Source organism: Antrostomus carolinensis, unplaced genomic scaffold, assembly GCF_000700745.2.
Source record: "Antrostomus carolinensis isolate BGI_N321 unplaced genomic scaffold, ASM70074v2 scaffold14562, whole genome shotgun sequence".
In the NCBI taxonomy this organism is placed as follows: Eukaryota; Metazoa; Chordata; class Aves; order Caprimulgiformes; family Caprimulgidae; genus Antrostomus; species Antrostomus carolinensis.
Window position 1 is genome coordinate 37,103 of NW_010299053.1, and position 27,979 is coordinate 65,081.

Consider the following 27,979-nt stretch of genomic DNA (forward strand, 5'->3'; position numbering starts at 1 on the left):
TAGAGGCACTAATGTGCATGTACAACCTCTGGATCAAGGTAGTTTGTGCCCAGCCAGTCTGGAACATAGCCCAGATCTCCCTTACTTAGTGTAAACATTTCCTCAGTATCCTGCCAGGCTTCACACATCTGATTCCATCTGGCATCTATTTGGAGGTTGCTATTTCCAACAATATACATAATTTCATTTCTCCCTTTGGATAGTTTTACCTCCCCATAGCTCAGACATCAGTTGCCAGCACAGAAAACTTCATCCTCTGACACCTATAATCATGTACATTAGCATCATGTGCTTTTGAAGCTTTCCTGGACCTTTGGTGGTCTTCATCAAGATTCTTCTTAAACACTCAGATTACAAACACTCCTCTCCTTAGGACTCTATGGCCTGTGATATTGCTTAAGCTTTCTGTGCACAACACATCCTATGTTCCTGCTCTTCTGTATTCTTTGAATTGGATTTTAGTGTCAGCACAGACTGCTTCCACAAGACCCCTTCTTTTTGATTTCACAATGTTTATCACAGAACACTGATCAGCAGACAGGGCTGGGGGTGAGCTTACCTAACTCACCCCGTATCCCATGATGTTCTGTGGTGGCCCCTTTCTAGTCCCGTTTCTACTCTGTGCAGATTTGCTACAGGAAAATATTATAATGAGAATAAATTGTTGTGCCAGAAGATTAGTTTTCAGTCTCCTAGTACCTGAAAGAATCTGTGTATGAACTCTTGTATTTAACAGCAGGGTGATGGTGTAGGAACCAACATTATGTGTAATGTTAGATAACTGCTAAAGTCAAGGAGCACTGGAGAGCAGCAAAGAGGAAAAAACATTGTTTGAAAATACAGCCTGTGTGGAAACCCTAGAACAGTCTGCCTGGATGAAATCAGACCTTGACTCTACCTCTGCCTCTTTTGTCTGGTCTGGTTACAGGCCTCTCGGTACCTCCTGCCAATACTCCACATAGCAAAAGAAAAAGTGTTCAGGAATTTCCCTTGTTTAAAGAGCTCTATTCCTATCGTGCCAGTCAAGCACAATAATGTTCTTTTCACCTGGGAACATGCTGCTGCTGCCAGCAACAAGGCCTCAAATGCAATTGCTTCCACTCTGACTTGTGTGCTCAGGCATAGATAGCTGCCATCCTGCTTTGGCCACCTGAAAGTTATATGTCTTTTCTAGGCTCCCTATACAGTCAGCAGAGAAACAGTGGGGCTTCTAGGGAATGGTTTATTGCAGTGTAATACAGATGCCTGAGATAGATGAGCTGAATTGCCCTCTAGAGGCAATATATATATATCTTCCTTGAATCAGGAAGTATTCTGGATCACTAGCCTGCACTAGAGTTTCTGTTGGTTGAGATGAATCTAAAGGGTTTGATTCAGCATTATTGGCAATAGGTAAGTGTGACCCTACCTGTGTGTGATTCAAGTCAATAAGACCTTTCACAGGTCTGTAAAGGTATGCACAGATGCTTGCCATATCAAGATATAAGGAAAGAAAGGGTATTGCAGTTCCAGAGAGCCTCAGCTTTTGCAGCAGACTGACGTGTGCATGATGCTTGTATCTCTGTGGAAATAGAAGGGACACTGCAGATATAACTACAGAGTTAAGAGAAACCTGGGAGGGAGGTGGTTAATCTGTGCCTTTTCTCTTTTATTTAAGGTGAGGAGGAGAATTCCCACAATGACATCTGACAAATTACCTTAATAGGATAGTGTTTTGTATGATGAAATAACTGATCCCCAGACCACTTCCCCATGTGGTCTGCAGGCAGGATATAAGTGTGCACTTCATGTTATGCTGTACCTCTGCAGAGAATTTTCAGGGAATGTTTCACTACTTTGTTTTTTATCAGTGACAGCGAAACCAGAAACACCAGTGCAGATAGGCAGAGTTGTTTTGGTTAGAACAGACTCACTTTGACAGAAGGAAGATTTCACTTCATAGAATCCTAGAATCATAGAATGGTTTGGGTTGGAAGGGACCTTAAAGATCATCTAGTTCCAACCCCCCAGCCATCAGCAGGGACACCTTCCACTAGAATACCTTCCACTTCCAGGACCATCATCAGTTCCTTATGCCTAGAGCTGACATTAAACTCATGCAGGATGTAAGATAGAGGCCCTCTTCTCCATCCTTTAGGATGCAAAACTTGCATTGCTATTAAACTTAATCTGGTGTGGTCTGAGTAAATTGTTCAAGTTGTATGACCCTAAAAAACCTCTGGTTACTCAGTAAAAAACAGTTACTGTTTTGAGCATTGCTAATATGTAAGAAATTAGACAATCAGACCACCAGGTACATTTCTCTCATACCTCAGCCTGTTGATCATAAACTGAAGAGCTGCCACTTCAGGATTAGCATGTTTGTGAGGATTTAGATGTACTAACTCCAAGACATCATCTCACTTTGAGAAAACCACACAAAAAGTGCCAGTCTAACAACACTAAATGAAAAACCCACCCACTGGGCAAGTGCTGAAAAGCAGTAATGAACTTCAAATGGCAGCCTGAATGGATGATTTTGGTGAGAGCAACCTGGTCCTCAGCTTCCCGTTTTGAATGCAGAATAAAAAAAAAAAACCCTCAATGGGAGATCAAAACTTGACCCTTGTGTACAGTAGATACTGAGCTGGGAAAGGAAATCTGATGAAAAAGCTGAATGAAATGTTGTGCTAATCCCTTTGAGAAAGCACGCTTGAAGAGTGCTCTGCCATCCAGAGCAAAGTCTAGGTTCAGCTGTGACATCCCCCTCAGGCTCCCAGAAAGTTAACAGGACACTGCCCAGGCCCAGAAAGAGTCTTTAAGCATTAGTCATAATAATGAACAGCATTCTCTCTTAATCACTGCTAGGAAAAAAAAGTTGTATAACAATTGGATGTCCTGGCACTATCCAAACCACCCTTTGCTGACCCTCCAATGTGAGACTGCAAAGACATTCCCTTGGAAAAAAAAAAAAAAAGAAAAAGAAAAAAAAAAAGAAAAAAACAAATCTGTTGAAATTTGACATGTAAGTGTGAATCTGCTATTCCTTTTTGTCTGTAGGGGTAGCCTGCATCTGATCCCTTTGCTTCTCCTGTTCCTAGCAGCTGTGGATAAATGAAAGCCAGGTGGTGTGCAGAGCCTTTTTTGACACTGCTTAGATCTATATTAAAAAAAAAAAAAAGAAAAAAAAAGAAAAAAAAAAAGGAAGGCATGAACATGAAAAGAGCCCCAGAGCAAGGCACACACCTGCCTGTTATTGGGGGTGACAACACAGGATTAAGTAGTTTGGATATAGACTTGTATGGGAGCTTTGACTCGGAAGCATAATCGTTTCCTAACCAATGGTTAGAAAAGCTGCTGTATCCTTGGCTCTTTCCTGTGGCTTATTTTGAGGCTTAAGGGATCCTTCTGAAATGGAATAATCTTTTGTACTCACCCTTTGCTTAGCTTAAAAAATAATGCAGGCATGTAGACCCATTAAAGAGGGTCTCCAGGAAAACAAGCTTTTTTACTCTAAGCACAAGAGTTGAAAATTAAAATATGCCCAGATGAGCACACACACTCTGAAAAGCTCTGCTTCTCATCCTTTTACTTCTGAGCACAGGGAATAAACTTTTAATTTTAGTGTCACAAAGGCCTGATCACATCTTGGTTCAAAGTCTGTTTTAATCAGCCCTGACCACACACCCAGCTGTCTATCTTATTTCCTTAATTTAAGAAACATCATTCGCTGAGTCAGTCCCCACATCTGACATGTTTTAAATATTGCTCTGATTTGGTCATATGCTCCAAAGATGCACACATACATATTTCAGATTCTAAAGGTTTTGTTTGATTTTTCATTTTGCCTGTTTTTCATCAAGTAGCCTGAGTCTGCTCATAGCTATAGCTTGTGCAGTGTTATTAGACAGAAGTTTAAGGCAAGATACCTCAAAGTCCACTGAATTACATGGAACACTTGCTATTTTCCTGTAAGTTTGGACCATATTGTTAAAACCAATATTATATTTTACATCTGTGTCTAATTACATGGGAAAGACAGCTGTGCTGAGGGCAGACAGATTTATTGAGGACTTGAGTGGAGACTGCTGAATGAATTATTCATTTTTCATTATTCCTTGTCTCCTTTTTACAGTAGTTTCTGACAAAACAAACTTAGGATAGGAGTGAGACTAAAAGGGAAGAGGATGCTTTGTGATACTTCATGACTGACAGCCAATTCTAAAGTACAATGATGAATTTTTTCATTATACTGCTGTCAAGGGGAAAACCCAAATAAACCAGCCATCTCTGAGCCAGAACTGTCTGCACACCGTCCCTAACATAATTGATGATGCCTTTGACAAACAAGGCCATTGTCACGTTGGTTGGTGTTTTGTTAGACGGGGGGGCAGATTGAGAGAAAACTAGAGTTTGCCAAGAGAAAAGAAGCAAAAATCAGCAGGGAAAGATGCTGTGTTGTCAAATATTGGGAAATGTAAAAGGGTGAGGTTTTGGAAACTTGCTTTTATGTTTCTTTAATTGTGAGGTTTATCTGCAAATCTGTGGTACTGTTAAACAGATAAAACCCAGTCATCAACAGCTGCTTCTTCAGCATGTGACATGTGAGCTCTTATTTTGGGAGTTACCTTAGATGCACAACTGGGATTTTGGCCATAATACTCTGGAAGCCAGACAATGTACACACCCAAGCTGAAATGCTAAATAAACACAGACTAAAGCGTTTGCAAGCCACTTGTATAACTGATCTGAAAGTGTTGTACATTTATTGATTCAGCTTGCTTTCTGATCTACCAGAAGCTGTCCCAGTTTCTAATTGGGGATTATGCCCCCCAGTTCTTTTATGAACATTCGTTTTCCTGAATTGTAGTTCCTAAGGGGCGGGGGGGGGGCGGGAAGGGGGGTTAGACAGGGGAAGCAAGCATTATTTTCCCACCTCCTCATCAGCTTCTGCCCATGCTGTCAGTCACTGTCCTGTAATACTTTCCTTTAGGGATAGAATGGGAGAAGGTCTTATCTTCCTGAATCAGGATCTAGTCTCAGTTGGTGATAGGTAATGTAATGATGCTAATGATTTACCCATCTATTATGTGACACTAACTGATGAAACCTGAAAACTGGAAATAAGATGGGAATAAAGATGGAGCCAGAAGTGGCAGAAATATAAAGTGAAAACTCCACAGGTAGATCCTACATACAAAGATATTACATTGAAATCAGAACTCTGGATTCAAGCCAACCCAGATGCTGGCAACCTCTTCTTGTGTTTCAGACCTGTCTGCAGTAACGGAAGCGTGTGCTTCCTCTCCTTATCCCCAAATCTATGACATCCATTTTTTTTAGTGATGGATGGAACTAAGTGTTTCTTCTTTTAGGGAGATGTAGTCAACTCTGCAAAAATCTGGGGAAAAATAACTGAAGTTGAGCAGCAACAAATCAGAACTTGCCTTTGAAAATGTCAGTGCTAATGAGCACTTCATTGTTACACCTGCTCTCCAGAACTGACAGCAAAATCCCTGGGTTTGCTCCCAAAGTCAAGACTGCTTTGTGGCAAACAGGCGAGCCTGCTGCCATCCGCCAACCAGCTCATTGTGTTGAGTACATTGCCCATGACAGCACGCTTATTTTCTGTCCTTAGGCTATTGTGCTAGTGTCCCTTGAAAACAACGGACTGAGATCTGTCTACAGTAGTGTGTAATAATATTATTAAAAATACTGGCATAAAGAACACAGGGCATGGTGAAAAAAATAACTATGTAGTAAGCAGATCATAAGAGAAATGCACTTTAAACAAAATTGCTCACCCTTTTTCTCATACTATTTTCAAATGATATTTTCTTTTCTTGAGCATCAAATATGAGGTCGCAGATGAAAGTGAATCTGTCCCTACTACACTTAACACTCTTTATAGTCATACACTTGCCCCTTCCCCTTGGAAAACGATGTGTGGAATCAGAGCGCTCATTTGGCCTCTTATCTGTGAGCTCATGAAGAAAAGTAGTTTGCTTAGAAGCAATGATGGGCAAACTTCAAAAGCTTTGGAGATCATGTTTTGGTTCAGATAAGCATCCAAAAGGCTGGCCCCTCATCCAAGCTATCTAAACACCTTGGGTGTCCAACATTTAACTGAAAATCTGTGTTGAAGCAGGTCTTAGCCGCAAGATTTTTATTTCTGCCCTCTTCCAGATGGATGAAGGTAGCAATGCATTTCCTTTTCACTCTGTGCTACAAGCAAAAGCCAGGGCATGCTGCTTTGTTAATACAAAAAAGAGCTGAAATACGAAGGCCTAGAGTTCCTCAGTTCTCATTCTGATCAAACTTGTTTGAATATCAGAAATGAATGGGTATGTTTATTGCTTGTGTTTTACTTCTGCAGAGCTGTTGGCACAAGGCTTGACCATCTCAGCTAGCCTCTACCCTGATGGAGAGTAGTGAACTGTGTTGGCTTTGCACCACTATCTGTATATGACTTTCCACCTCACTCCCTGATGCTATCACATTGGGAATGTACTGGTGGTGTGGGATTATGATAATTTATTGTTTGTGAAGGCAGAGTTGCCCACAGGAGCTGTAACTACCTGTTTTACTGCCAAGTTGCCTTGAGTTGCCAGGCTAGTGTCAAACTGGCAATAGCATTAAAAAGATCTGGGGTTTTTTCCTTCTATTTGCTCACCTCCAGCTACATGTAAAATACATCTAGTGAGTTTAGAGAACTTATCTCATTCTGTCCGCCTTCTTATAAAAAATTTGCTCATGTATTTGTACAAAAAAAATTGATCAGCTTCCTTACACGCATGCAGTACTGCATGGTAAGATGTGTCCCTTAGAACTTGCACTGAATGAAATTTGTGGACTCTTTGGAGGCAGAAATTGAAAAAAAAAATGTTTCAGGTCATCTGAACCACCTGCATAAGCTGCATCTAGCCCCAGAGGAAACAGTTTTGTGATCTCTGTGTTCACAGGAAAGACAATGTAGGCGATAGCTATCATTTTTTACCTCGTCCATGCTAGTGAGTCTTTTTGCAAAACACTTTAAAAGTGATTCACCTGCAAGCCCCTTTAAAAATAAATACACAGTATAGGCTTCCTGCCACAGCTTCAAAACCCATTATGGTCAAGAATTGTGTAGTAGGGAAGAACTGGCTTTCACACATAAATGGGTCCCAGTTGTACTTGTTTTGCTGTGCTTAATGAGTTAAAAAGAAACAAAAATAATATTGCAAATGTAGGCTGACAGTGCAATGTTTACCAGTTCTGACTTAAAACTACTGAGCATAAGAAAGAGGGCACGAGTTTATCAGCCTTGCAAAAATGTCACTTAACCAGATGAGCCCTGGGCACATAATCTCAGTCACCTCTTACCATATCTCCATAGCTTGCGCCTGCCAGCCAATGGGTTCAGCCAACGCAACTTTCAGCAGAAGCTGGCGATGCCACCCCAAGACGGGATTCTGCTACTGCAAGCCAGGTGTGGCGGGCCCCAACTGCGATAGATGTCTCATGGGCTACTGGGGCTTTGGAGAAAATGGCTGTCGCCCTTGTGACTGTGCCAGAGACTGCGACCAGCATACTGGAAACTGTTTCAATGGGTAAAGAAGCCCTCCCTTGGGTTCGTTTTGAGATGGGATTCTGTGAAATGAAACAAAGATTAATTGAAATACTGCAGCAATGACTAATTGGAGGATGCTGGAGGGTGCACAATCATTTGAAAAGGTGGCTGTAAATCATAAAAGGTTTCTTAGATTCCATTTGGTGGCTGGCACACTTTTAAGTCCATTGTATTATCCAAGGCAATCTTGAAGCGATGACTTTTTGCAGTAATAATAAGCAACTCCACAACCCTATGGAAATATATACAGCATCTTTAGATACACCTGTTTGCCTTGGAAATAGTTAGAAGAGTCTGGAGAGCTTGTCTCTCATTTGTGCCCAGGGTAAAATGAGTTACAAAGTCTCCTTCCTGTTTCTAGAGGGCAGACATCTGTACCCCAATCACGCACTAATCAGTACAGAATTTCTGTGATTTGCTGAGTGACTGCAGTTTTCTGGGTCCTGCCTGTGTCCATAGTTCCTAGTGACATCAACAAGTGGTCACCAACTTTGAGTTACTTAATTCAGTAAAATCAAACAAACAAAAGCAAAAAAGGCCCAATATATAGCTACTTTAAAAAATGCTAAGTCAGCCATGGTAAGGCCTAAATAAAAGCGTAGATCTTGTGATCCCTCTATATGGCATGAAGTCTTGCTCTGATTTGCACTCACAACCTGAAGAAAGCAAGCTCATCTGCCTGGATACAGCCACATGCTACAAACACCTGCTTCCCACCCATCTGTGTCCTAACCAAGTCTTCTGTTTTATGTGTCCCCCCAGCTATGACAACGAGCCATTCTTTAACATCCCCATTGGGGGACGAATCCCTGACCTTCTGCAAACACCAACCAACGAGAGCGAAGAGGAGTGGAAATGGAACGATCATGAACAGGGTTTTTCTGCACTGAGGCACCCAGGTACAGCCAGTCTGAGCACCTTTAGTAGCTTTACTCAGTGCCAATTTTTTCATCTCTTCACCTTGACTTAAATTTTCCCACTCATCTCTAGCTTGTCTGTCCCACATCTGCTGGCAACATCTGCTAATCTGAACTACATAGGTTATCATTATGCTTCCATTGTTATATACCAAACCAGCGGTACTATCCAACTTTGGTTTTGTAAATTGGTATGTCATTAATAAGATTGCATGGAAAAAATATTCTCCTTTTGTTGTTGTAATTATAATGCTTATGATTTTACGTAACTCCTTCTCAAACATTCAGTTGGTGTTCAGAACTTCAAATGCTATTTGTAGAAAGATCATGTCAGTCATCAATGCAATGCACCACCTCTGGCGTAGAATGCAAGTAATTTTAAAAGTAAGATATTCCTCATGGCATAACAGCTCAGGAGAGAAAGTAGTATCCTGTATCCAGCTAAAGTTACAAACTAAGTAGGCTTAGAGAATGAGGTGGAGCACTCAAGGTCAGCATCTACCAGCATTGATGGCTTTGTAAGACCCAGAGGTAACAGTGCCACCTATTGCATATCTTGACTTTTCTGAGATGCAGAATCTCCACATATCTGAGAGGGATATTACCTTAATACTAGCAAGGATCAGCATTACTTAGTTTATGTGATCAAACAAGGGTATTACTACTTACATGATTTACACCTGGATCTGATTCTTACAAATCTTTTTATTAGTATCAGTTTAACTGTACAACAGATCCCATGAGGGCTGCGTTTTACTTGACAGTACTGATCAGATTTCAGAACAATTATTGTATCATCTAACAAGAAACAGATTTGGAAATAACTGAGCTTACTCTCAAACTTACTCTTAAAGTCCATCCAGATTATGGGAGCTGTATACATATAAATTTATAACTGGGTATCATTTTCTTTTCTCACTCATGTCCTGGCTCTTCTCCAACCCTTTGTGTTCTGTGGTTCCCCCGCTAGAAAAGTGTGTGTGCAAAGAAAAGGTGCTTGGAAGCGTCACTGACTTCTGCCAAATGAAATATGCTTATGGTAAGTGGGTGACATGTCCTCAAGGTACAATAAATGTACAATGTTTTCTCTATACATATTATTAGCTGATAGCTATGAAAAATGACACGACTGGCTAAGTCATGAAACAAGAGGTAGGATTTCTTCTGCCTTTTTTGTCTAATGACATGTCCAACTTCTGATCAGAACTGAACAGTGTTTTTCATGCAAGGCTCCGTGGTGTCTCCTTTCCACCCAGTTAGCTTCCCTCTTTACAGCAGAAGTGCTAGAATTGTAACTCAGTGGAATGGTTGGCTTCTACATCAAGAATAAATGCTAAAAAGCTTGCATCTAAACTGCCATTGTTTTTGTACTCATTATGCATGTTCCAATGGTCATGCTTGTTGACCAAGAATTTTTTAATACTGTTGTTTATGAACACCTGGTTCATGCCATTAGAGGAAGCAAGAAGGGAAAACTCAGGGATCCAAGGGTCTGATGTGCTTGTGTCATGACACAACAAAGCCTGTTTGTGAGGCCTATCTAGATGAGACTACCCTGCCAAAAAGCTATGGGATCCTATTAAATTAAAGTAACAAATTTATCATGGCAACCAGATGTTGGGCCACAAAACAAAAATGCTTTTTCTGGTTTGTTGTGCAATCATGGAATTTTAGCCATGGGACATGCCTGCAGTCTGATGGGAAAGTTCCTGACTTCCTTCCTGTAGAGCAGACAGTCCCTTCCCCAGGACAAAATTTTTTAGAGGCCAGTGTTAAAACTCAACACAAGTTTTCAAACTGCAAAATATAAAGCCTGAAATCAGTGCACTTCAAATCAATGTTAGCTGCCAATGTGTTTTTCCCACCCTTCCTATGTATAAATACAAGTGCTTTCCTGTGATTTCCAAGCATTTGAAATCAGCCTATTAAAAAGTAGTTGCCAAATAGCATGGTGAAAGGATCAATTAACTACTTCAATTAAAAAAATCTAGTTTTTCTTCTCCAAATTTATTTAGAAGATAATGACTCAAGTGGACAAACATTGGAATACACTTTCTGCACAACTGCACTGTTTTTTCATGTCTTCTTTCAAGGTGTTAAAATTCTATCTTTTTAGCAGCATAAACCGAAATTCATTGTTGGTGTCTATCTTGATACATTTTCTGGCAGTGATAAAAGCAAGAATCCTATCAGCTCATGACAAAGGGACCCATGCAGAAGTTGTGGTGAAAGTGAAGAAGGTCCTGAAATCAGGCAAAGTGAAAATTGCTCGGAGCAACAGAAGCATTTACCCAGAATCCTGGACCAACAGGGGATGTACATGTCCCATTCTCAATCCTGGTAAGGACAAAATGTTTACCAGGTGTTTTCCTTCCCCAGTAAACAGTGGTGACAATTCATTATGTACATTAGCTATGGCTACTCAACACTTCCCATCAGTCTTTCTGGGGCAAAGTCCTTTGGTTCATCCACACCAAAGAGGGAGACAATAGACAGCTGCAGGAAAAAGCATTTTGCTATCAGAGAACAAAGTTTTACTGAAAAGCCCAAACCTCCTGCAAGTGTTTTACTTTCAGTAAGTTCATTTGATTTTCCAGAATCTTTGTGACTAGAAAAATGTTTGTGAGGAAAAAAAATCCTGTATTTTTAAGTCCACAGCATTTTCTTCCTCACTCTGTATTCTCACATCATGCTTTACTGCCTTTTGGAAAAAAAAATAGAAATTATTATGAAAATTTTGGAAAGTGACAGGAATCTAACTGCTTCTATGCCTTTGTAGTGGCTTCAAATAATGAAAAGTAAGTCTTCCTTCTTTCTTCTACTGTAAATTCTAGTGCATTCAGGGGTTTGTTCCATCAAAGCCTAAAGCTGACAACCTGCAGCATATTGGAACCAATCATGGGTGGAGAGCATAAAACCACATTAATTTAATTTCAAACTAAGTAAGACAGGAAATCTTTAAAAATTAGAAAAATCATATTTTAAGTAAATAAATCTCCTCTTTTTATAACCAGTTTAGAATAGGTCTCTAGGTTTTCTCCCTAACCACATTTTATCAGAATGATCCATGTTTGTTCAGTTTTAATTATGAGAATCTCCCTGCAGCAGTGGAGTGGAGAAGTAGGGTAGTGGAAAGCAGCAACCTTGTCCTCAGCTCTGCTGCAGACAGAAACATCACACTATAGACTGTAAAAGGTCCATATTAGTGTTGAGTACTGTTGTCAGTGGCTGAGCAGACACAGTCCTCAATTCAACCTTCCCTATTGCTGCCCCTCCTGCAATCCAGCTTAGTGGACAACAGAGAGAAATATGTTTCCTTGAACAATAGCAGAAATCTCTGGCTAAATCTCCTATAAATTTGAGGCTGGACTCCATTTTTTTCAAGTAGAGTAATTGAGGTTGGAAAAGACCTTTAAGATCATCAAGTCCAACTGTAAACCGTGTCTCTAAGTGCCTAAGTAGATGCTAGGTGTCTAATTCTGACAGATTTTGATTACTCACAGCTTTCCTTCATATCACTGGAAGTTCCAAGTCTTTGGGACCATATCCTGGTATCAAATCCCAGTAATGCAAAGACTTGGGGTGTCATTAGGATGGCTGGTAGTGTATGCTGGGGATCATGTTTCCTTATTCAACCTTACACCACAGAAAATGGTGATTTGCCATCATTCCGAAAGCAGGACCTGATAGAAAAATTACCCCTTGGTTATTCCTCTGAATAGATTAAACACGTCCACTGAGTAAAAAGAATTCCTTGTGCTTCATTTAAAATGTAAGGTTTAATCTAACCTCTAAAACAAGTTCTCAGCTGAAATTAGCCCACATACAAGAGACAGCTGTTTTAGAAAAGGCTGTATCAAATCAAACTCTGTATGAATTTTTCCTGTTATGGCAAAATGAACTGTCTCAGAAACAAATTTTGGCTTCCATTATCTGTATCAAGTGAAAGACTGCATCTGAATTGGCACTGAAGTGCAATATGAACTCTGAGAGCTCTCTTTTTGGGGGTAGTTCTCAAATTTGCACATAAAATTTTTGGCTTAATGTAGTCCAAATGAATAAGGTGTTTTCCATTACTTAAATTCCAGTGGCACAGTTGTGCATATTTATCACTGCTCCCTATGAAACTGTGGACCTCTGAATCAGATATGAATAAAACTTATTGCTTAAATATGATGAGAGTACATATGATCCCACACAGATACTTGAGGAGGGAAAATAGCACAGGACATTTTTCTCCTTTGTACATCTCTAGCTTTACTTTGCACCTCTTTAGAAACATAGAGCTGAAGACATACAGCTCAGAAATTTAGAAGCTAGAGGTGTTATGTCATTGCTTCTTGATATAAATTAAAGCCATGACGGGTCCCCATCTCTGCAGATTTCATCATATTGTTTGACTGAACCCCTGCCCCAAGGTCACAATATGCCCTGTGGAAACCTTACTTTTTCTTTCTTCTTGGGGCTTTTACACCCTCTTTCCTATACAAGCATTAGCAATTGCTTTCCAGCACACAGCTTTCAAGGAGGGCAGTAGGGGCAGGAAGGGACAAAGGCATAAACAGAAGCTGCCAGATCCCTGCAGATCTGTGTGCAGAGCCTCACACATAACTTGCCATGGCTGCACCTCTGTTTCTCTAAATTCTGATCCATGAGGGGATTTTAATTACTACAGTTAATACAACACAGAGTGCTTATACATCTATTAAGGCAGAGACATGACTATTAATTCTACTTGTTTCTTGTCTCCTTTTGTAGTTACCCACTTTTTTGGTTCACAGACCTCTCTTTTTGAGGCTCTGCTACCTGTATCTTAAGGTTATAATCAGGAAGTCTGGCTTACTATTTTCATATATAATACCAGCTTCCACATCTGTTGAGATCGAATTCTGCTACTCAGCATACGTATACATAATGCCACTGCAGCACATGGAGTTACAATGGCTTAAAACAAAGGTTAGATCAGACTCAAACCTGGTCATCTGCATATAGAGGTGTTGAATTTATAAGCGTTAAGGCCACTGGAGCTAAATCAATTTGTAGATGTAATTCTTGAGCATAATCATATGACAACATTGAACCTGTGCGCCCAGGAGTCAGCATTGAAGTATATTTACACATAAGTTGGCACATGCATAAACTGGAGGAACATGGCTAAGAAGCTACATGCCAGATGCTTATGAAATAGAGAAAATCTGCATTTAGTATTGTTTTCTTCTATTTATTGACTGAAGTTTTTACTTTTTTTTTTTTTTTTTAAATAGGTACTGACTATCTTATAGCAGGCCAGGAGGACTCTAGGACCAGCAAACTCCTTGTGAACATGAACAGCCTGGTGAAACCCTGGAAAGCATATTTGGGAAAACAAGTATCAGATATTCTTCGAGCTGGGTGCAAATAATTTCTGCTTCAGAAGTTACAGTGTTGAACTTTGCCTTTTAGTAACACTGCAGTGAAAGGTGTAGTTAGTTCACGCGTTCCCATTCAACATGCTCCTAGCTGAAGTGATGGAAGCAGACTTACCATCCTTTCTCCTTTCACGTGCTTAGACAGGAAACTTCAGACATGACTACTTTTTTCAAAAAATGCACAGCCTTATCGTACAAAATTAACTAGTGCATCATACTTAGGTTACAAGTCAGTTCTTAATTTGAGAGGCAAAATCTTACAAGGCAAAACTAAAGATATGGATTAGTGTTTCCATACTTCAGGTCAGAGCCTGATATTAATATGTATGAGCTGCTTACATAATGCATTCATTACCTGGGTGTAGTTTTCTTTATAAGTAAGTGACCACTAACAGGCAGCATTTTCTTTCAGCTTTACAAGTGGCATAATACTTAAAAAGCATGTCAAATAATACTTATTTAAAAGAGCTGAGATTGATTTAACATCAGACTGCAATTATGCCAACATAACGGGTTGCTTTCTAGAAGGCAATATTATCCCACTGCTGAACAGAAACAAACCAATGTGTGACTGAACCTGGGACAAGGTCCTTTATATATGTACATTGCGATCATCAGTGCTTGGTGCTGAGGTCTGCTGCAGAAAGCACCTTGGCTCAAACTTGATTCCAAATCCAACCCTTGCTCTCTAAAGACATTTCGCTCTTTCCTGTAGTGCTTTAGTCTGTAACACCACAAAGCGATTACCACTAAAAAGCCTTATGCTAGGAAAGAACCAAAACACCTGAGGAACTAGTAGCTGTTCTAACGTTGAGACTGTAACATTACAAAAGCTACAAGGCAGAAGCAGGAGGAGGTAAATGGGTTGGCTGGACTGTGTATTAGATGAGGTAGCTATAGTTACTGAGAGAGCAACCTGGCTATTCAAACTGTGCTTAAGACCTCGGGCATTTGATTGCACTTAGCGCTTTTATTCTGCTTTATTTCTCTTGGTCACACTTCAGGTTAAGACACTGAAGCTAGCCTTCCTTCCCACTGCGTCTGGGGATTATTTCTCCCTCCACAGAAGTATGAGAGAGATAACATCTGCACTCTTGGTAAAAATAGTTCTGTTCTGCAAAAGCATTCTTTTACCCTACCCTTAGGGTGCTTTTGCATTTTGCCCTACCCTATAGTAAATTAAGAAGTAGCTACTTAAATCATTCCCTAACACAGTATTTTGAGGAAATTGTAGTTTAATACCTGTGTCCCCTATTTAAGGACTCAAAATCAAATGAAGCTGGCTGGAGCACATTCCCTCATCAAGTAAAGCAGGAATTATAATGAGTCAGTCTGTTCTTTCAAGGGGTTACAGAGAAAAAGCATGGACACATGCTATTTTGCATATTTCTATTCCATGTCTGTAATTTTTTTAATGCACTCAGGAAAGAGGAGAGATCTTCATTTAGCACTGTCTCACTGGCACATGGAGGATCTAGAAAAGCCTAATACTAAAACAGAAGGATGGAAGTCCCAGCCTACAACTGAGGCCATCAGTTTGTTCTCTTTATCACTGGGAACCTGGAAAAGCAGCTTCTGTCATTCCATTTGTTGCTGGTTTACTTTTAACTGCATATTGGTTGAACAGCAGAAAAAGCTTCAGCTCATTTGGAAATGGATGACAGGGAAACACTTACAAAATAAAAGGCCCACTTTTCTCCCAAGAGTGCATAGTGTTTCTTCCTCCCCGCTTTTCAGAAAGTCTCCCCTCCTCCATTGCCATTGTCTTCCCTCTTTCACTTCATTATTTATTTGTTGTTACCTAAAGTGGTATCCAACAATATGGCATCTCCAACAAGCCATTTAATTAATGCAATAAAACACTTTTTAACCAGGGAATTTGGCTTAATTTGAAATGTCAGCTTACAGAAATCAAGAGCATAGCAACTGCTTTCTTTACTGTTTCCAGAAATTGTCTCACAACAAAAAGATGGACTAGTTCTCCTTGAAATATCAATAAAAATAAAGATGTGTACATTAATTTACAGTCTGTTCTCAAAGGGCCTCTCAGAATAAATGAAAATCAAGCATAGGTTTAGAACTAAGCTAAGGAACATGCTTTTCAACACAGGCCATTTTACCTGCAGGGGATCTTATTTAACGATGATCACATTCCATTTTGGTTTCTAGGTTAGTACCATATCAAAACAAACTCCTATATTCCACTTTTTGTGCCAGATTGGTGATTTTGTGGGGAGGGTAAACATCTGTGTAGTTCCTTTCTGTGGATGAAAGTTATTTTTTTAACACGGTCATTTACAAACATTTCTAGCTACTGCTAGTAGAAATACTAATTGCAACGAAAAATATTGATACCCTAATGCGTTCTCTTGGGGGCTACTGTAAAACAGTGATTACTGAGTATCGTATGCAAACAACAGTCATCAATACATCACACATTTCAGCTATTTCAAAAGTCAGTGATATAAACACACACATATTAAAGAAAACTGTGAAGCAAGTGAGGGAACCCAAAAATATTCAGCTAATTTCTTCTTTTAATTTCCCATTCTTTTTTAATCTCCAATGTACTTGCAGGTACCTGTATAGCTGAGGCTACTTCATTCCCTCCATTAGTTAGAAACATTGCACATTTTGTTCCAACTACAAGCTCTTGTTCAATGGCTTTGGTCTATAGAGCAGCAGGTATTCCATAAGCATAGAATTTAATCTGAAAGTGAAAAATGAAAGCACAGTAGGGTGAGTTAACTCTGCAACCTCACTTTTTATTGGTATCACTACTTCTGCTAATCAGGTATCTTTGAGTTCACAGAGAAGAAAAATAAAAGAATATAGTTCTAAAGCACATGGAGCTACCATGTACAATCTCTTTGTTCTGCAGTGCTACAATCCAGGTAGCCTGTCCAAAAATAAGTATCTAAATAGAAGTGAACTGCATAGATCAAGTTAGAACAGCTATTGATTAAAGAAGAGATGAGAAGTTTAAATTGATCACCATGGGACTTTGGAAAGGAAAAGAGTTATTTTCACAGAATCATAGGGGTTGGAAGGTACCTCAGGAGATCATCTAGTCCAACCCCCCTGATAAAGCAGGTTCCCTACAACAGGTTGCACAGGGAAGCATCCAGGCTATCCTCCAGTCTTCAGGCACCTCTCCCATTCTCCAAGACTTTCCAAAGATGATAGAGAGGAGTTTAGTGATCAATTCCACCAGCTCCTGCAGCACTCATGGGTGCATCCCATCAGGGCCCATGGATTTGTGTGTATTGATTTTGTTTATGCTATCTCTGATCAGTTCTTCCTCAACCAAGGGGCAGTCTTCCTCCCTCCAGACTCTCTCTTCACTCCAGCATCTGGGATTCCTGAGGGGCACTTTTTGCCATAAAGACTGAAGCAAAGAAGGTGTTCAGTATCTCTGCCTTCTCAGCGTCTCCTGTTACCAGGGCACCTGCCTCATTCAGCAGTGGGCCCACATTTTCCCTGGTCTTCCTTTTGTTATTGATTTACTTAAAAAAAAAGCCTTTTTTGTTGTCTTTAACCTCCTTTGCCAGAATTAGTTCCAAGTGGAACTAATGCAAGGCCTTGGCCTTCCTAGTTGCATCCCTGCAGGTCCTGACCGCATTCTTATATTCCTCCCAGGTGGCTAGACCATTTTTCCACATATCCTTCCTCTTCCCTTTGAGTTTTTCCATGAGCTCTTTGCTCATCCACACAGGTTTCCTGCAACTCTTGCCCAATTTCTTTCTCTTAGGGATGCACTGGTCTTGTCTTGGAGGAAGTGGTACTTGAGCATTAACCAAATTTTCTTGTGTACTGGTACCTGAAATGAAGCTAAACATGCAACAGTGCAAGATGACAACTGTCTTCCTAGTAGAAGCTGTTACATGTTCCTCAGAATGAGCAAACAAGGTCATACACAGGAAATTAAAAGAACCACCATAGAAGGTGTGATATTCCTGTACCAAAAAAGAATTGTTTTGTAGGCCTGTGTACGATATCACATACCTTGTGATCCTCTCTGTGACTGTGTGTCTTAGGTGGCACAGTAATAAAAAGAATACTAACATGGAAAAAATGATGCATTTGCCCAATACAGAAATAGCTGGACAGCTTTTTAGTATGTGTAAAATGGGACCTGACTTTAAAACGGCCACATCAACAACCCTAAAGCATGCAAATAGACAAGGTGTCTCTCAAGCAGTAGCAACCACATATGCAACAGTAGCAATGATGTATCAGTTGGAAATCCTGCATAAGGATGAAATAAAAGCCTTTAACCACAAGAAAAGTCTGGAAAGCTGTGGAAAATTTAGAATAAGGGAGGTGATAGCTTGAAGTAGAAGCACATGTATCTTTCCACAGATAGCAGTAAAATCAGGATTGCTGGAAGTCATGCAGCTCTTTAGCAGCTGTGCAGCACATGCATCCATGAATTCATGAACATGCTGGCAGTATGGACCCTTAAAGCATCAAAGTAGTTCATTAAAGGGCCATTGTGAGAGTGCTGAGCCCTAACTCCAATGTACTGACATACCGCTACTAAAGCTTCTCCAGCTCCTGCTCTTGGCAAGCAGCTAAAGAATGAAAATGTACCTATACACAACCTTTGTGCACTGCTCTTCTGAGAGTGGCTCACTGCTATAAAGAAGTTTTCTCTGTAGCATTTACCATGTCTCATAATTTTTCCATGCTGCTTGAAGTAAGCTTTCTTTGAATTGATATAATTCACATGATGTGCTCCCTCAAGTCCCCCAGACCTAGAAAAGTTGATGTGTTTTTGTTATGTGTTGTAGCATTTTTTTTTTTTTGTACTTAAAACTTCAATTAAAAATATTCAGACATTTATATTGATGTGAGGTTTGGATTTATTTTTAGCATTTTAAACCTCATACCATATGCATGTTAATTCTTTTTAAGTTAATAAACCACAAACATTCCAGCTGTAAGTCTCTTGCTTTGTTAGCACAGAGTCAGGCAAACAGAGAAAAGCATTTAGCTAATAAGGCAACCATGGTACATGCTCTTTTTCTACTGAGCAACTTCCTAAAAAAATGTACATTTGGTATGAGAACGTGTACAGATTAGAAACATAAAACAGGTACAGTTAATTTATGTAAATGGCATGTTAATTCAATAACTGATCAAAACCTAGTCCTGCAAAATCTTACATGTGTAAGTAGGTACTTCCAAATGCTTAATTCCACTAAGGAATACACACATGAAGTTTTACTGGTTTGAGGTCTGAAAAAAATACTTAACAGGTCCTAAAACTGCTCCTTCACACAGAGCTGATTTGTGGAATTCACTGGAAGAAACACACACATAAAGAAGAAATAAAGGAAAAGTCCAAGGATTCTTGAGGAAAGTAAAGTCAGTAACAGACAGGAGAAAAATCACAGCCCTACATTAGGCAGCCATGGCCACACATTCCAGTCCTAAGACCACTGGGCGAAGCTTGCAACCTCAAGTTTATTATCCTTCAATTACAAAAAGCTTTTTTTGTACATCAAGCAGCAAACATTGTACACTCCACAGGATGTGGAGGATGAAAGCAGGATGAAATATTTAATAATTTCAATTAAACTAGGAAATGGCAGAAAATTAAGTGATATTCCAAGCATTTCAGGGTGTTGCACAGGGCTACTTTCAGTGGCTGTGAATGCATGGAAAGGCTGTTCCAGCTTGAACAGAGTGCTCCAGTCCCCTGTGCTTCTGGCAGTGATGGGTGAAAAATCCACTGCAAGGTTTTACTAATAGTATTAACATGTTAATAGCAGCAGTGTGAACTGCTCAGAATATCTAAGAAGAAACAGTTACATATTCCATTAACTAATATTTCCGTATTTTAGCAGTCTTTGACCTATTTCTTGGTCTTCATAGTCTCAAGATACATCAGTATTTGAGAGAAAGATAAGCTGCTGCTTCTTCCATGCTCAGCTACAGATCTGTAAGTCACAAACTAGAATTCTGGCCATCTTGCCCTATGCAGTCAGAACTATCCTACAGTGAACAACACACACACACACAAAAAAAAAGAGCCTAACATCTGACTGTTTCAGGCCTTGAGAACCTCATGCTCTAGCTATGAATGCAGCACCAAATTGCCTATTTTGATATTTGAAATAACTTCATACTGATCCACCAACTGTATTAGGTACTATCTTGCATTAGTGGGAAAGAACTATAGCATTGGTGCTGTAATTGTTAGTGCACTTCTCTACTCTTCCTCTATAGGTTGGGTCTTCTCTCGAGTTCTCAGTATCAGTCACAAAACATCAGCTCCAAAGGGGTTAAAAGCAATTGAAAAACAGCTGCAGACAGGCTGGTGCTGTTCAACAAAATGAAGTCATGTCCAATGAATAGAGCTGATTAAGAATAAATGACAAACTGCTGGTAGCTTCTCTACACTGTTCCACACTAACACTGCTAGAATTTTAATGAGAAGTAAAACAAGAGTCTAAGAAGCATATAATATCCTTTTTTTCTTCCCTAGGAATAAGAAAGTAGGTTCTACCTGTTTAAGTAACAACTTTCCTCAAAGAGATTCATTGACGTGTGATCAGATAAGTGCCTTAGATGAACAGGAGACATTGCTGCAAGGTTTAACAAGGACATTCTCAATAAGAACCGCATAGGATATAGATCTTGTTTCCAACACAGCCCTGCTAGATCCCCAGATCTAATGATCCTTAGAAAAAACTGCAAGATAAAACATCTCTCTCTAGACACCCTTGCGTACATCATTCCTGTTGCTGGGAAGAAAGAAAAAAAAATAAAGGTCATTTTTGGACCTGAAGCAAGGTGATGTCTCTAGGAAAGTTACTGGACACAAGTTAAAGCTAAGCCTTTGAAATGTAGTCAGGCTGTACTGCAGAGAAAATAGGAAAAAAATGAGTAACTTTCAAGCACATCCTGAAAATGCAATTTTACCTAATTTTAACCACTTTCCAATAGTTAATTATATTTCAGAATATATTTTATGTTGAAACATTCACCTATGAGACAAGTTTTATAGGCAATCTTTATCCTCATCAGGAAATGTGATACATGCTCCACTGATTCACGCTTAAGCTGATTGCAGGAACAATCCCACCCTAACCAGCAAGTTATCACAATTTATACATGAATTTGTGGCCTGCATCATGCAGGGGTTCCAGCCCATTGATAACAGTCCTACCCCACCCTCAAAACTATGGCTTGTTTCACCCCTGTGTTAACTCCCAAATTACAAGGGTGTGTAACAACTGAAGAATGATTAAAACTCAAAAACTGAAGGATTTCATAGTAACACTGTACAAGGCAGTATTTTAGGAACAATGGTAACCCTCTGTAAGATGAATACAATTAAAACCTCTTTTTATTCTAAAAGCTAAATGGATAAAATCCAACTGGGATTATATCTGCATATAACTGTTCGGGCTAAGTAATTTGTATTAAAAAATGTTATATTACATCTAGAAGTGCTTCATGCCTTGTTAACAGTTCCTTTTAGTTGAGCTTTAATAAACATTTAATCATACCCAGCACACCAGTTTCTATAGGACAGAGATCAACTAAAAGGCATAGAATTAAATAAAGAGCAATTATTTCATAATGAAAGCTTTCTTTCTCTGCACCCAGGAATACTTTTGACTTGGCTTACAAAAACACCTGATATGCCATGCATAAAATCATTACAGAATTACTACCCTCAAGCAGTTTATCAAAAACACTCGATCACCCCCAAAAATCAGTAGCTCACTGATGGCAGACAGAGAACCAAGATATTATTTATGCAGAAAATAAACACATTAGAACAAGACAGCAAAATGCAGCTATAAGTTTTATATCCAGACAATAAAAATGCAACTTCTTATCATCTGCTTATTTCACAAGCTTCCCACATACTGCCAGGGATTACCACTCACAGCAGGAGCAGAAGCAGGAGGTGTGTTTGGGGTGGGGGAAGGAAGAGCAGGTTAAGAGAATGAGAGACTGGATTTTTTTTTTAGTCCAAGTTACATCACTTCCACTTTGAAGGTATCATCCAGAATGCAAATGCAGTGAAGTGATGACAGTTACACCAGCTTCTAATTTCACAAGCATAGGAGGAAAAGAAAGTTATAATTTCCACAACAACCTCTTTAGGATTAGAGCTATTACTTCCTTTCTCAAAACACCTCAAACACATTACATAGTGGTTTTCACAGGTTCTGATGTAAAGTCCTTACACATATTCCATATTTTACTGGATCTAGCACAACAGGTTACCAAGCCACAGCAGAGTCAGAAAGAAGCAACTCATTCATCTTAAACGCACCTTCAAATACGTTAGATTATATGCTGCAAGTCTCCTCTGTCAGTATTAGGTTCAAGTCCCTAGCTACTGTAAGACCAGGATTCTTGCATTTTACGTTTTATACACAGATGCTATATATACTGTTACCAGAGGATAAATCCAAAACCTGTAGAGCATCAAGGCAACGTGGGAAAGAAAAGCACAGCAGAAAAAAAGCAGGAGGCGAACCCTTCTTAGAACAGAGCACCCCTTCACAAACAGCTCTCGCTTTTTCACAAATAACGCATTGGATTTCCATTTGAACAACCAAAAGCTTGGGTGCACGTGATTTTTTTTCTTTATTTGGTGCCCAGTGTTTATCTGATTGTGTACGATTTTGTTTTCATGGTCCAACTGCCTAAGTGCCAAGGTTTATCACTGCGGCTTTTGTGTCCATTTACTCAGGTTAACTTGGCATTTGTCTTCCTATGCCTGAACAAGTCACACTGAGAAGCTCTATCACACTTTGTTTCTTTTAAAAGCAAAGAGATACTGAGAGTACCTGCTATCCATGCCCTCAGAACTGAGTTGTTGTCAGCCACTTAATTGCCTACAACTTTTTTTTTTTGAGGATCCACACCTGTACTAAAATATAAACAGCTCTACCACACCATAAGATTTAACAGAAATTCCCCTCAAACGTTCAGAAGCAACATTGCTAACACTGAAATAAGTTACACAAACAAGACACCAAAACATTTTATGGAAGCAATGCTGCTGAGCTCTCAAGACTGCTGGTCACAGAGACAGTTAAGTGTTTAATCATTACTAGACTTACTGGGCTGTACTATTGCCACTACAACTTTTTATGCTTTAGTTAAGTTAACCAACACAAGGAGAGAAAAAAAAAAAACAACCAAAACAAAACATCAACCCTGCAAAGAACAGTTACGGAAGCCACAGATACAATTTGTTTTGTAATTCTCACAGCCTGTGTTTTGCTAGGAAAGAAAAACAATGTAGCATTCCCTTATCCACAGGTATTCAACTATAGTGAACTATTATTAAATGATTTGCACCTCTAAAGTAATTTTTGAGTATTTTAATAGCTGTTCAGATCCTCTGCAGTGCTGGTTCATGACCCACAGTCTACTATAGCTACTGAAAACACTTTACATTTTTTTATGCCTTCCTGCCCCAGAATAAGAATAAAAATCTGACAAGCTGGAGCAACTTAACTTCACAACCCACAAATTGATTCAAAGTCTGCTTACAACTCAAATCCTAGCAGTGTTAACAAAAAAAACCCCAAAAAACCCACCACCAGAGAGAAACAGGAGCTTTCAATGACGGTAAAAACATTTGCTTTTTAATATGCACTTAAGTCACAGTATTTGTTTTGAGATCATTACACCAGGCAACATTTTCATTGTATTCTCAAAGTATTTTACAAGAGCCTGTCAATACACTGCAGGAGCAGGCACTAACTAAAAGAACCCAAAAAACAATAGTTTCAGAGCAGAAATAAAAGCCAGTGACCAACATTCTTTCCATTCGTCTTTATCAATGGTTGTACAACACACCATTTTTAAAAATGCAAAAGCCATCACAGTAAGTAAATGAAATCAAAGGAGATAGACATTTCAACATTTTTGTGGTGGTCCTTACCTGATTCTGGTAGTAAAATGCAACCATAATCTAATAAGACCATTTGAAATTATTTAACAAATTCTAGACTTAGGCCATTTTCAATGTCCTGTATCACTCTGTCAAAAAAATCTTTAAGGAAAAACAATCATTTAATGCAATTTCTATGAACAGAACAGAATACATTAAAAAAGAGCAGCTATTGATCAGAACATACTGAAATGAAGACAGACCTGGTGTGCTAGTGGAATTTTAGTTGAAAGCTATCTAGATTTGAAGACATTATTCAAGTCAAAACTCAAGGCAAACTTGAGGGTAAAAAACAGCTGTTAAAGTATTAACTGTTTGACAGTAGGTTACACAGTACATACAGATGCTTGTTCTCTTTGCAGTATTTATTTGCAAGGTTGTAGCAAATTTCTCCTTCAGCAATAAATTATTCACTATTATACAGTGTATAGAACAATGGTGAAACATTTCTTGGCAACTGAAAAGACGGACAGACTGCAAAAGTCCATGTCTCTGAACATGAGAAACGGAGACAACAGCCTCCCCGCATCTTCATTAGCTAGATCCCTTCTCCCCTTTGGCAACAGAAGCCTCCATAGAAGTAGCTTCCAAATCTTTGCTTGACTTCTCTTTTTCTTCATTTTCATCCTCTTGAGGGTAAAGATCTGGGTATTTTTGCATGCATTCCTGAATGGCACGGAATTGGTCCACACAGTCTGATCCCTTTATTTCTTCTGTGCTATAGTGGAAACAAGAAAAGGCTGACTTGAACTGTTCCCCACAGGGACCGCTAGCCATTCCACCCAGACACGGGCAATTCCAATTGATATCTCCATTGGGCAATATCAATCCTGAACAAACAAAAGAGAGAAGAAAAGTTAAGTGCTCCTTCCAAAAATTTATTTCATTCAGTGAAAGCTGCTAGGTTGCAGCTGTAAGTTGAAGTACTAACAATGACATATTAGTTCTGTAGCTTCACAGGTGCTAAGCACCTTTCCCTCCCTGCCAGTCTGTTTCTCTCTCTGATCTGTATGATCCTTTACTGGGCACAAGTGAGATTAGTTATAGATCCATGCCTGAATTAAGTCTTTCTCCCTGAACTAGACCACTGAGAATATTCACTGAGAATACAGGATTGCTAGGACAAAAAACCCACCACCTCTCCTCATAACCATAGCATTTCCATATCCAGCAAAATATACATGAGGAGTCAATGAATATGGCATTTAAACAAGGAGGAAGTGGCTCTTTTAATTTTGGCTGGTTTATTACCCAAATATATAGCAAAAGACTATACACTAGTGGTATACATACAACCAGAAAAAAGAGTAATTGGGGTGGAGGAGTGGGGTATGGGACAGAAGGAAGAGAATCCTTTCTTTAGGGGTACCAAGAGAACTGTTTTCTATGTTCTCATTCCGAGCTTTTGTAGCATGTCTCTCTATTAGGTCAGATCTGAGATGGGCACCTTCCCTTTTCCTCTTAAAAGTCAGCATCAAAAACAGATGCTTAGTTAGGACCAATTTGCATACACATGCTGTTGCTAGATAGGCACCTTTTACTAACAGAATATTTAATTATCACCAAAGACCATGAATGATTACAAGGGGGGAGACAGGTGAACTTTAAACAACAACCACATAAAACATCAATACAGACTGCATACAGCAGTTTACTTAGCTAAACAGCAAGCCACTTTGTTTAGCTGTGCACTACACAAGGTGACTTAACAGTTCACTGAGTGATAAAATCTCCAAGGATTTGTATGTTCTCCAGATGTGATATCCAGAAAAAGTATCTTTCTATGCTTTATTTTACAAGCAGTCTCCAGTTTTCCAGAGGAAACAGAAGCCAGAGGCCAGGAATTGAGAACTTAACTCCACTATCTGATCATTAGAGGCTGTTAACTCTTCACTTAACAGACTAATAATAGATTTTAAATTTGCCTGAGATAAGAGTTAAGAACTCTGGTTTTGTTTCATTTCCACATAACATACTTATAGGAATAAATACTCTTAAAAATGAGCTTTCCTTAGCCACTGTTTTCCACCTAAGGGTTAATTACTTCACATCAATCATTTGTAGGTTTTATCTTCCATCCTGGTCAAAGCAGTAACAGATGTAAGTGCCACAGATTTTATTGCCTGTGGCGGTTTCTATTTGTAATTGTTAGGGGTTGAAGCACCATTCTCATAGTGAAGATGATGACAAATCCCAAAGCCCAGATTGTTTCCACCAAATAGGTAGTTTGGGTATCAGGTTGTAGTCAGCAATACAACCTACCTGAAAATATGAGGTAGAAGAACTGATACTAAACTGATACTAAACTGACAGATACTAAACTGCAGCTTTTAAACACCTTTCCAAAATAAGACTCAGCCACTGAAGGCTTGAGGAAGAAAAACCAATTTGTTTCTTTCCATCTCAGGTTGAAGGTTGTCGGGTTAACCTCAATCACAAACTGTGCCATACAGTCAAAAAGCCAGTGAAACATATTGCAAAACTGCAATACCCGGCAGGTATTAGTCATCACAGAAAGAAAAACCCCAACATTTATTACTGTACATTGCACTGAAGCTACATTTAATTGCTCTTTTTTTTATTATTTTTCACAAGAACTTCTGCAAACTGTTCTGTAAGTCTCTCCCCCATGTGATTCTGCTTTAAGTCAGCGTTGCCATATTTGCAATGCTTTGGGTTAGGCACAAATTTCACACATTTCAAAGAAGGTTTAAATGTTCTTTCCAGGAAACGAGTATTGCATCCTAATCAGGAACACTTCAGATATATTCTAGCAGGTGTGAACAGATCAGAGACATGGAATCTAACATAAAGAGCAACCCTGATGACAACGTCTGATTTTGTAAAGTAAGTGATACTGATTCAAACATACTATGGAAAATTTGCTGTTAGACTAGAAAAAAGTTTGTCCATTCAAGTAATGATCTAAAACAATGTGGAGTTTATATATTCTCTCACTGCTCTCATTTGAGTCATTAGAAAAACAAATGGACTCATCACTGCTGACAAGCAAAACATTTAGATATATCTACTGACCACATACAGTTCTCATGAAGCCAAAATAGGCAGTTAAATGCAAAATCATTTCAACACAAGTCTATGTATGAAAAGTTATTTTAATGACATAGGAAGATATGGTTCAAATTAAACTACATACTGTATCAGCTAATAAAGCCACCCTGCGTTCCACAGTTGCTAAAATGTGCTTAAATGCTGCCCTCTAAAGGTCACAGAGCCACCTGCATAACTTTCACTTTCTGATAAAATTTCAAAAAGGGTGAAGAAGCATTTACCTCAGCTGAAAGCAATGAGATCACTTAATACAAAGCAAATAGGTTAAAAGATCTGTGAGCATAAAGGCAACAAGAAATTAACTCAAATTCACAGATGTTCATGACAATTTATTAACCTGGGAAAAAAAATTATTTAATCATGACTGGAAGGATTATCTCATTTGCCAATTAGAAACAATTAGAAATTCTGTGCAATGTGAATATTACAAGTCTGGATCTCTTGAAATATTCTGCTCTCTTAAATCTCCATTTGCAGGCTACATCTGCTTTGTATAAGAACTGTAACCTTCACTGAAATCTTGAACTTAAGACCTTTTCAAGGCAAAATGGTTACAGTTGAAAACTAAGCAATTTGAATTTACCTGTCATGTGACATTGAAAGATATTACTACTAGTTATTGATTATATTGCTACTAGTATAGTACAGGATTAGTCACACATACATAATTTGTATTAAATCAGACATTCAGAGATCACCAAATTAGTCAATTTCAGCTGCACGCAGGCAGATGAGCAACTCACATCCATGACAGTGGTATATAACTCACTTCAGCTTCTCTGAAAATTGAACTTCATCATTTAAAACGGTGAAAAACACAACCAAAATTGTCACTGGTTAAGCTCTAACTTTGTTAATAAAAGAAAGGAAGGAAATTTTTTTTCTGGGTATCTCTGGTTACCAACCAAAGCTAGAAGCTTGATGTATTTGAACAGGCCGCTTCAAAAGATCATTAAAAGTGTAGAAAAAATACCCATTGTAAGGCAAGCATGTCATTTGTGATGTCCTAATTTGGAAGCTAAAACTGCTAAGAGTTTGAGTGTTTATCAACTGAATAACC

General features: G+C 39.0%; 2 protein-coding genes across 2 annotated transcripts in view; one reads left to right on the top strand and one right to left on the bottom strand.

Moving 5' to 3' along the window:
* The window catches only part of LOC104520859 (netrin-4), a 49,830-nt gene extending 35,924 nt beyond the window's left edge, over positions 1-13,906 (top strand). The window contains exons 6-10 of the mRNA XM_010162667.2: positions 7,355-7,568; positions 8,351-8,487; positions 9,476-9,544; positions 10,675-10,845; positions 13,770-13,906. Coding sequence (XP_010160969.1) covers positions 7,355-7,568; positions 8,351-8,487; positions 9,476-9,544; positions 10,675-10,845; positions 13,770-13,906 — 728 coding nt within the window. The remainder of the gene's footprint in view (positions 1-7,354; positions 7,569-8,350; positions 8,488-9,475; positions 9,545-10,674; positions 10,846-13,769) is intronic.
* Positions 13,907-24,381: 10,475 nt separating this feature from the next.
* CHCHD4 (coiled-coil-helix-coiled-coil-helix domain containing 4) lies at positions 24,382-24,677 on the bottom strand (the record flags this gene model as incomplete). Its single annotated transcript, XM_010162668.1, has 1 exon — positions 24,382-24,677. A coding segment is annotated over one exon (296 nt), but the record flags the coding sequence as incomplete, so codon positions are not given.
* Positions 24,678-27,979: the final 3,302 nt, after the last annotated feature.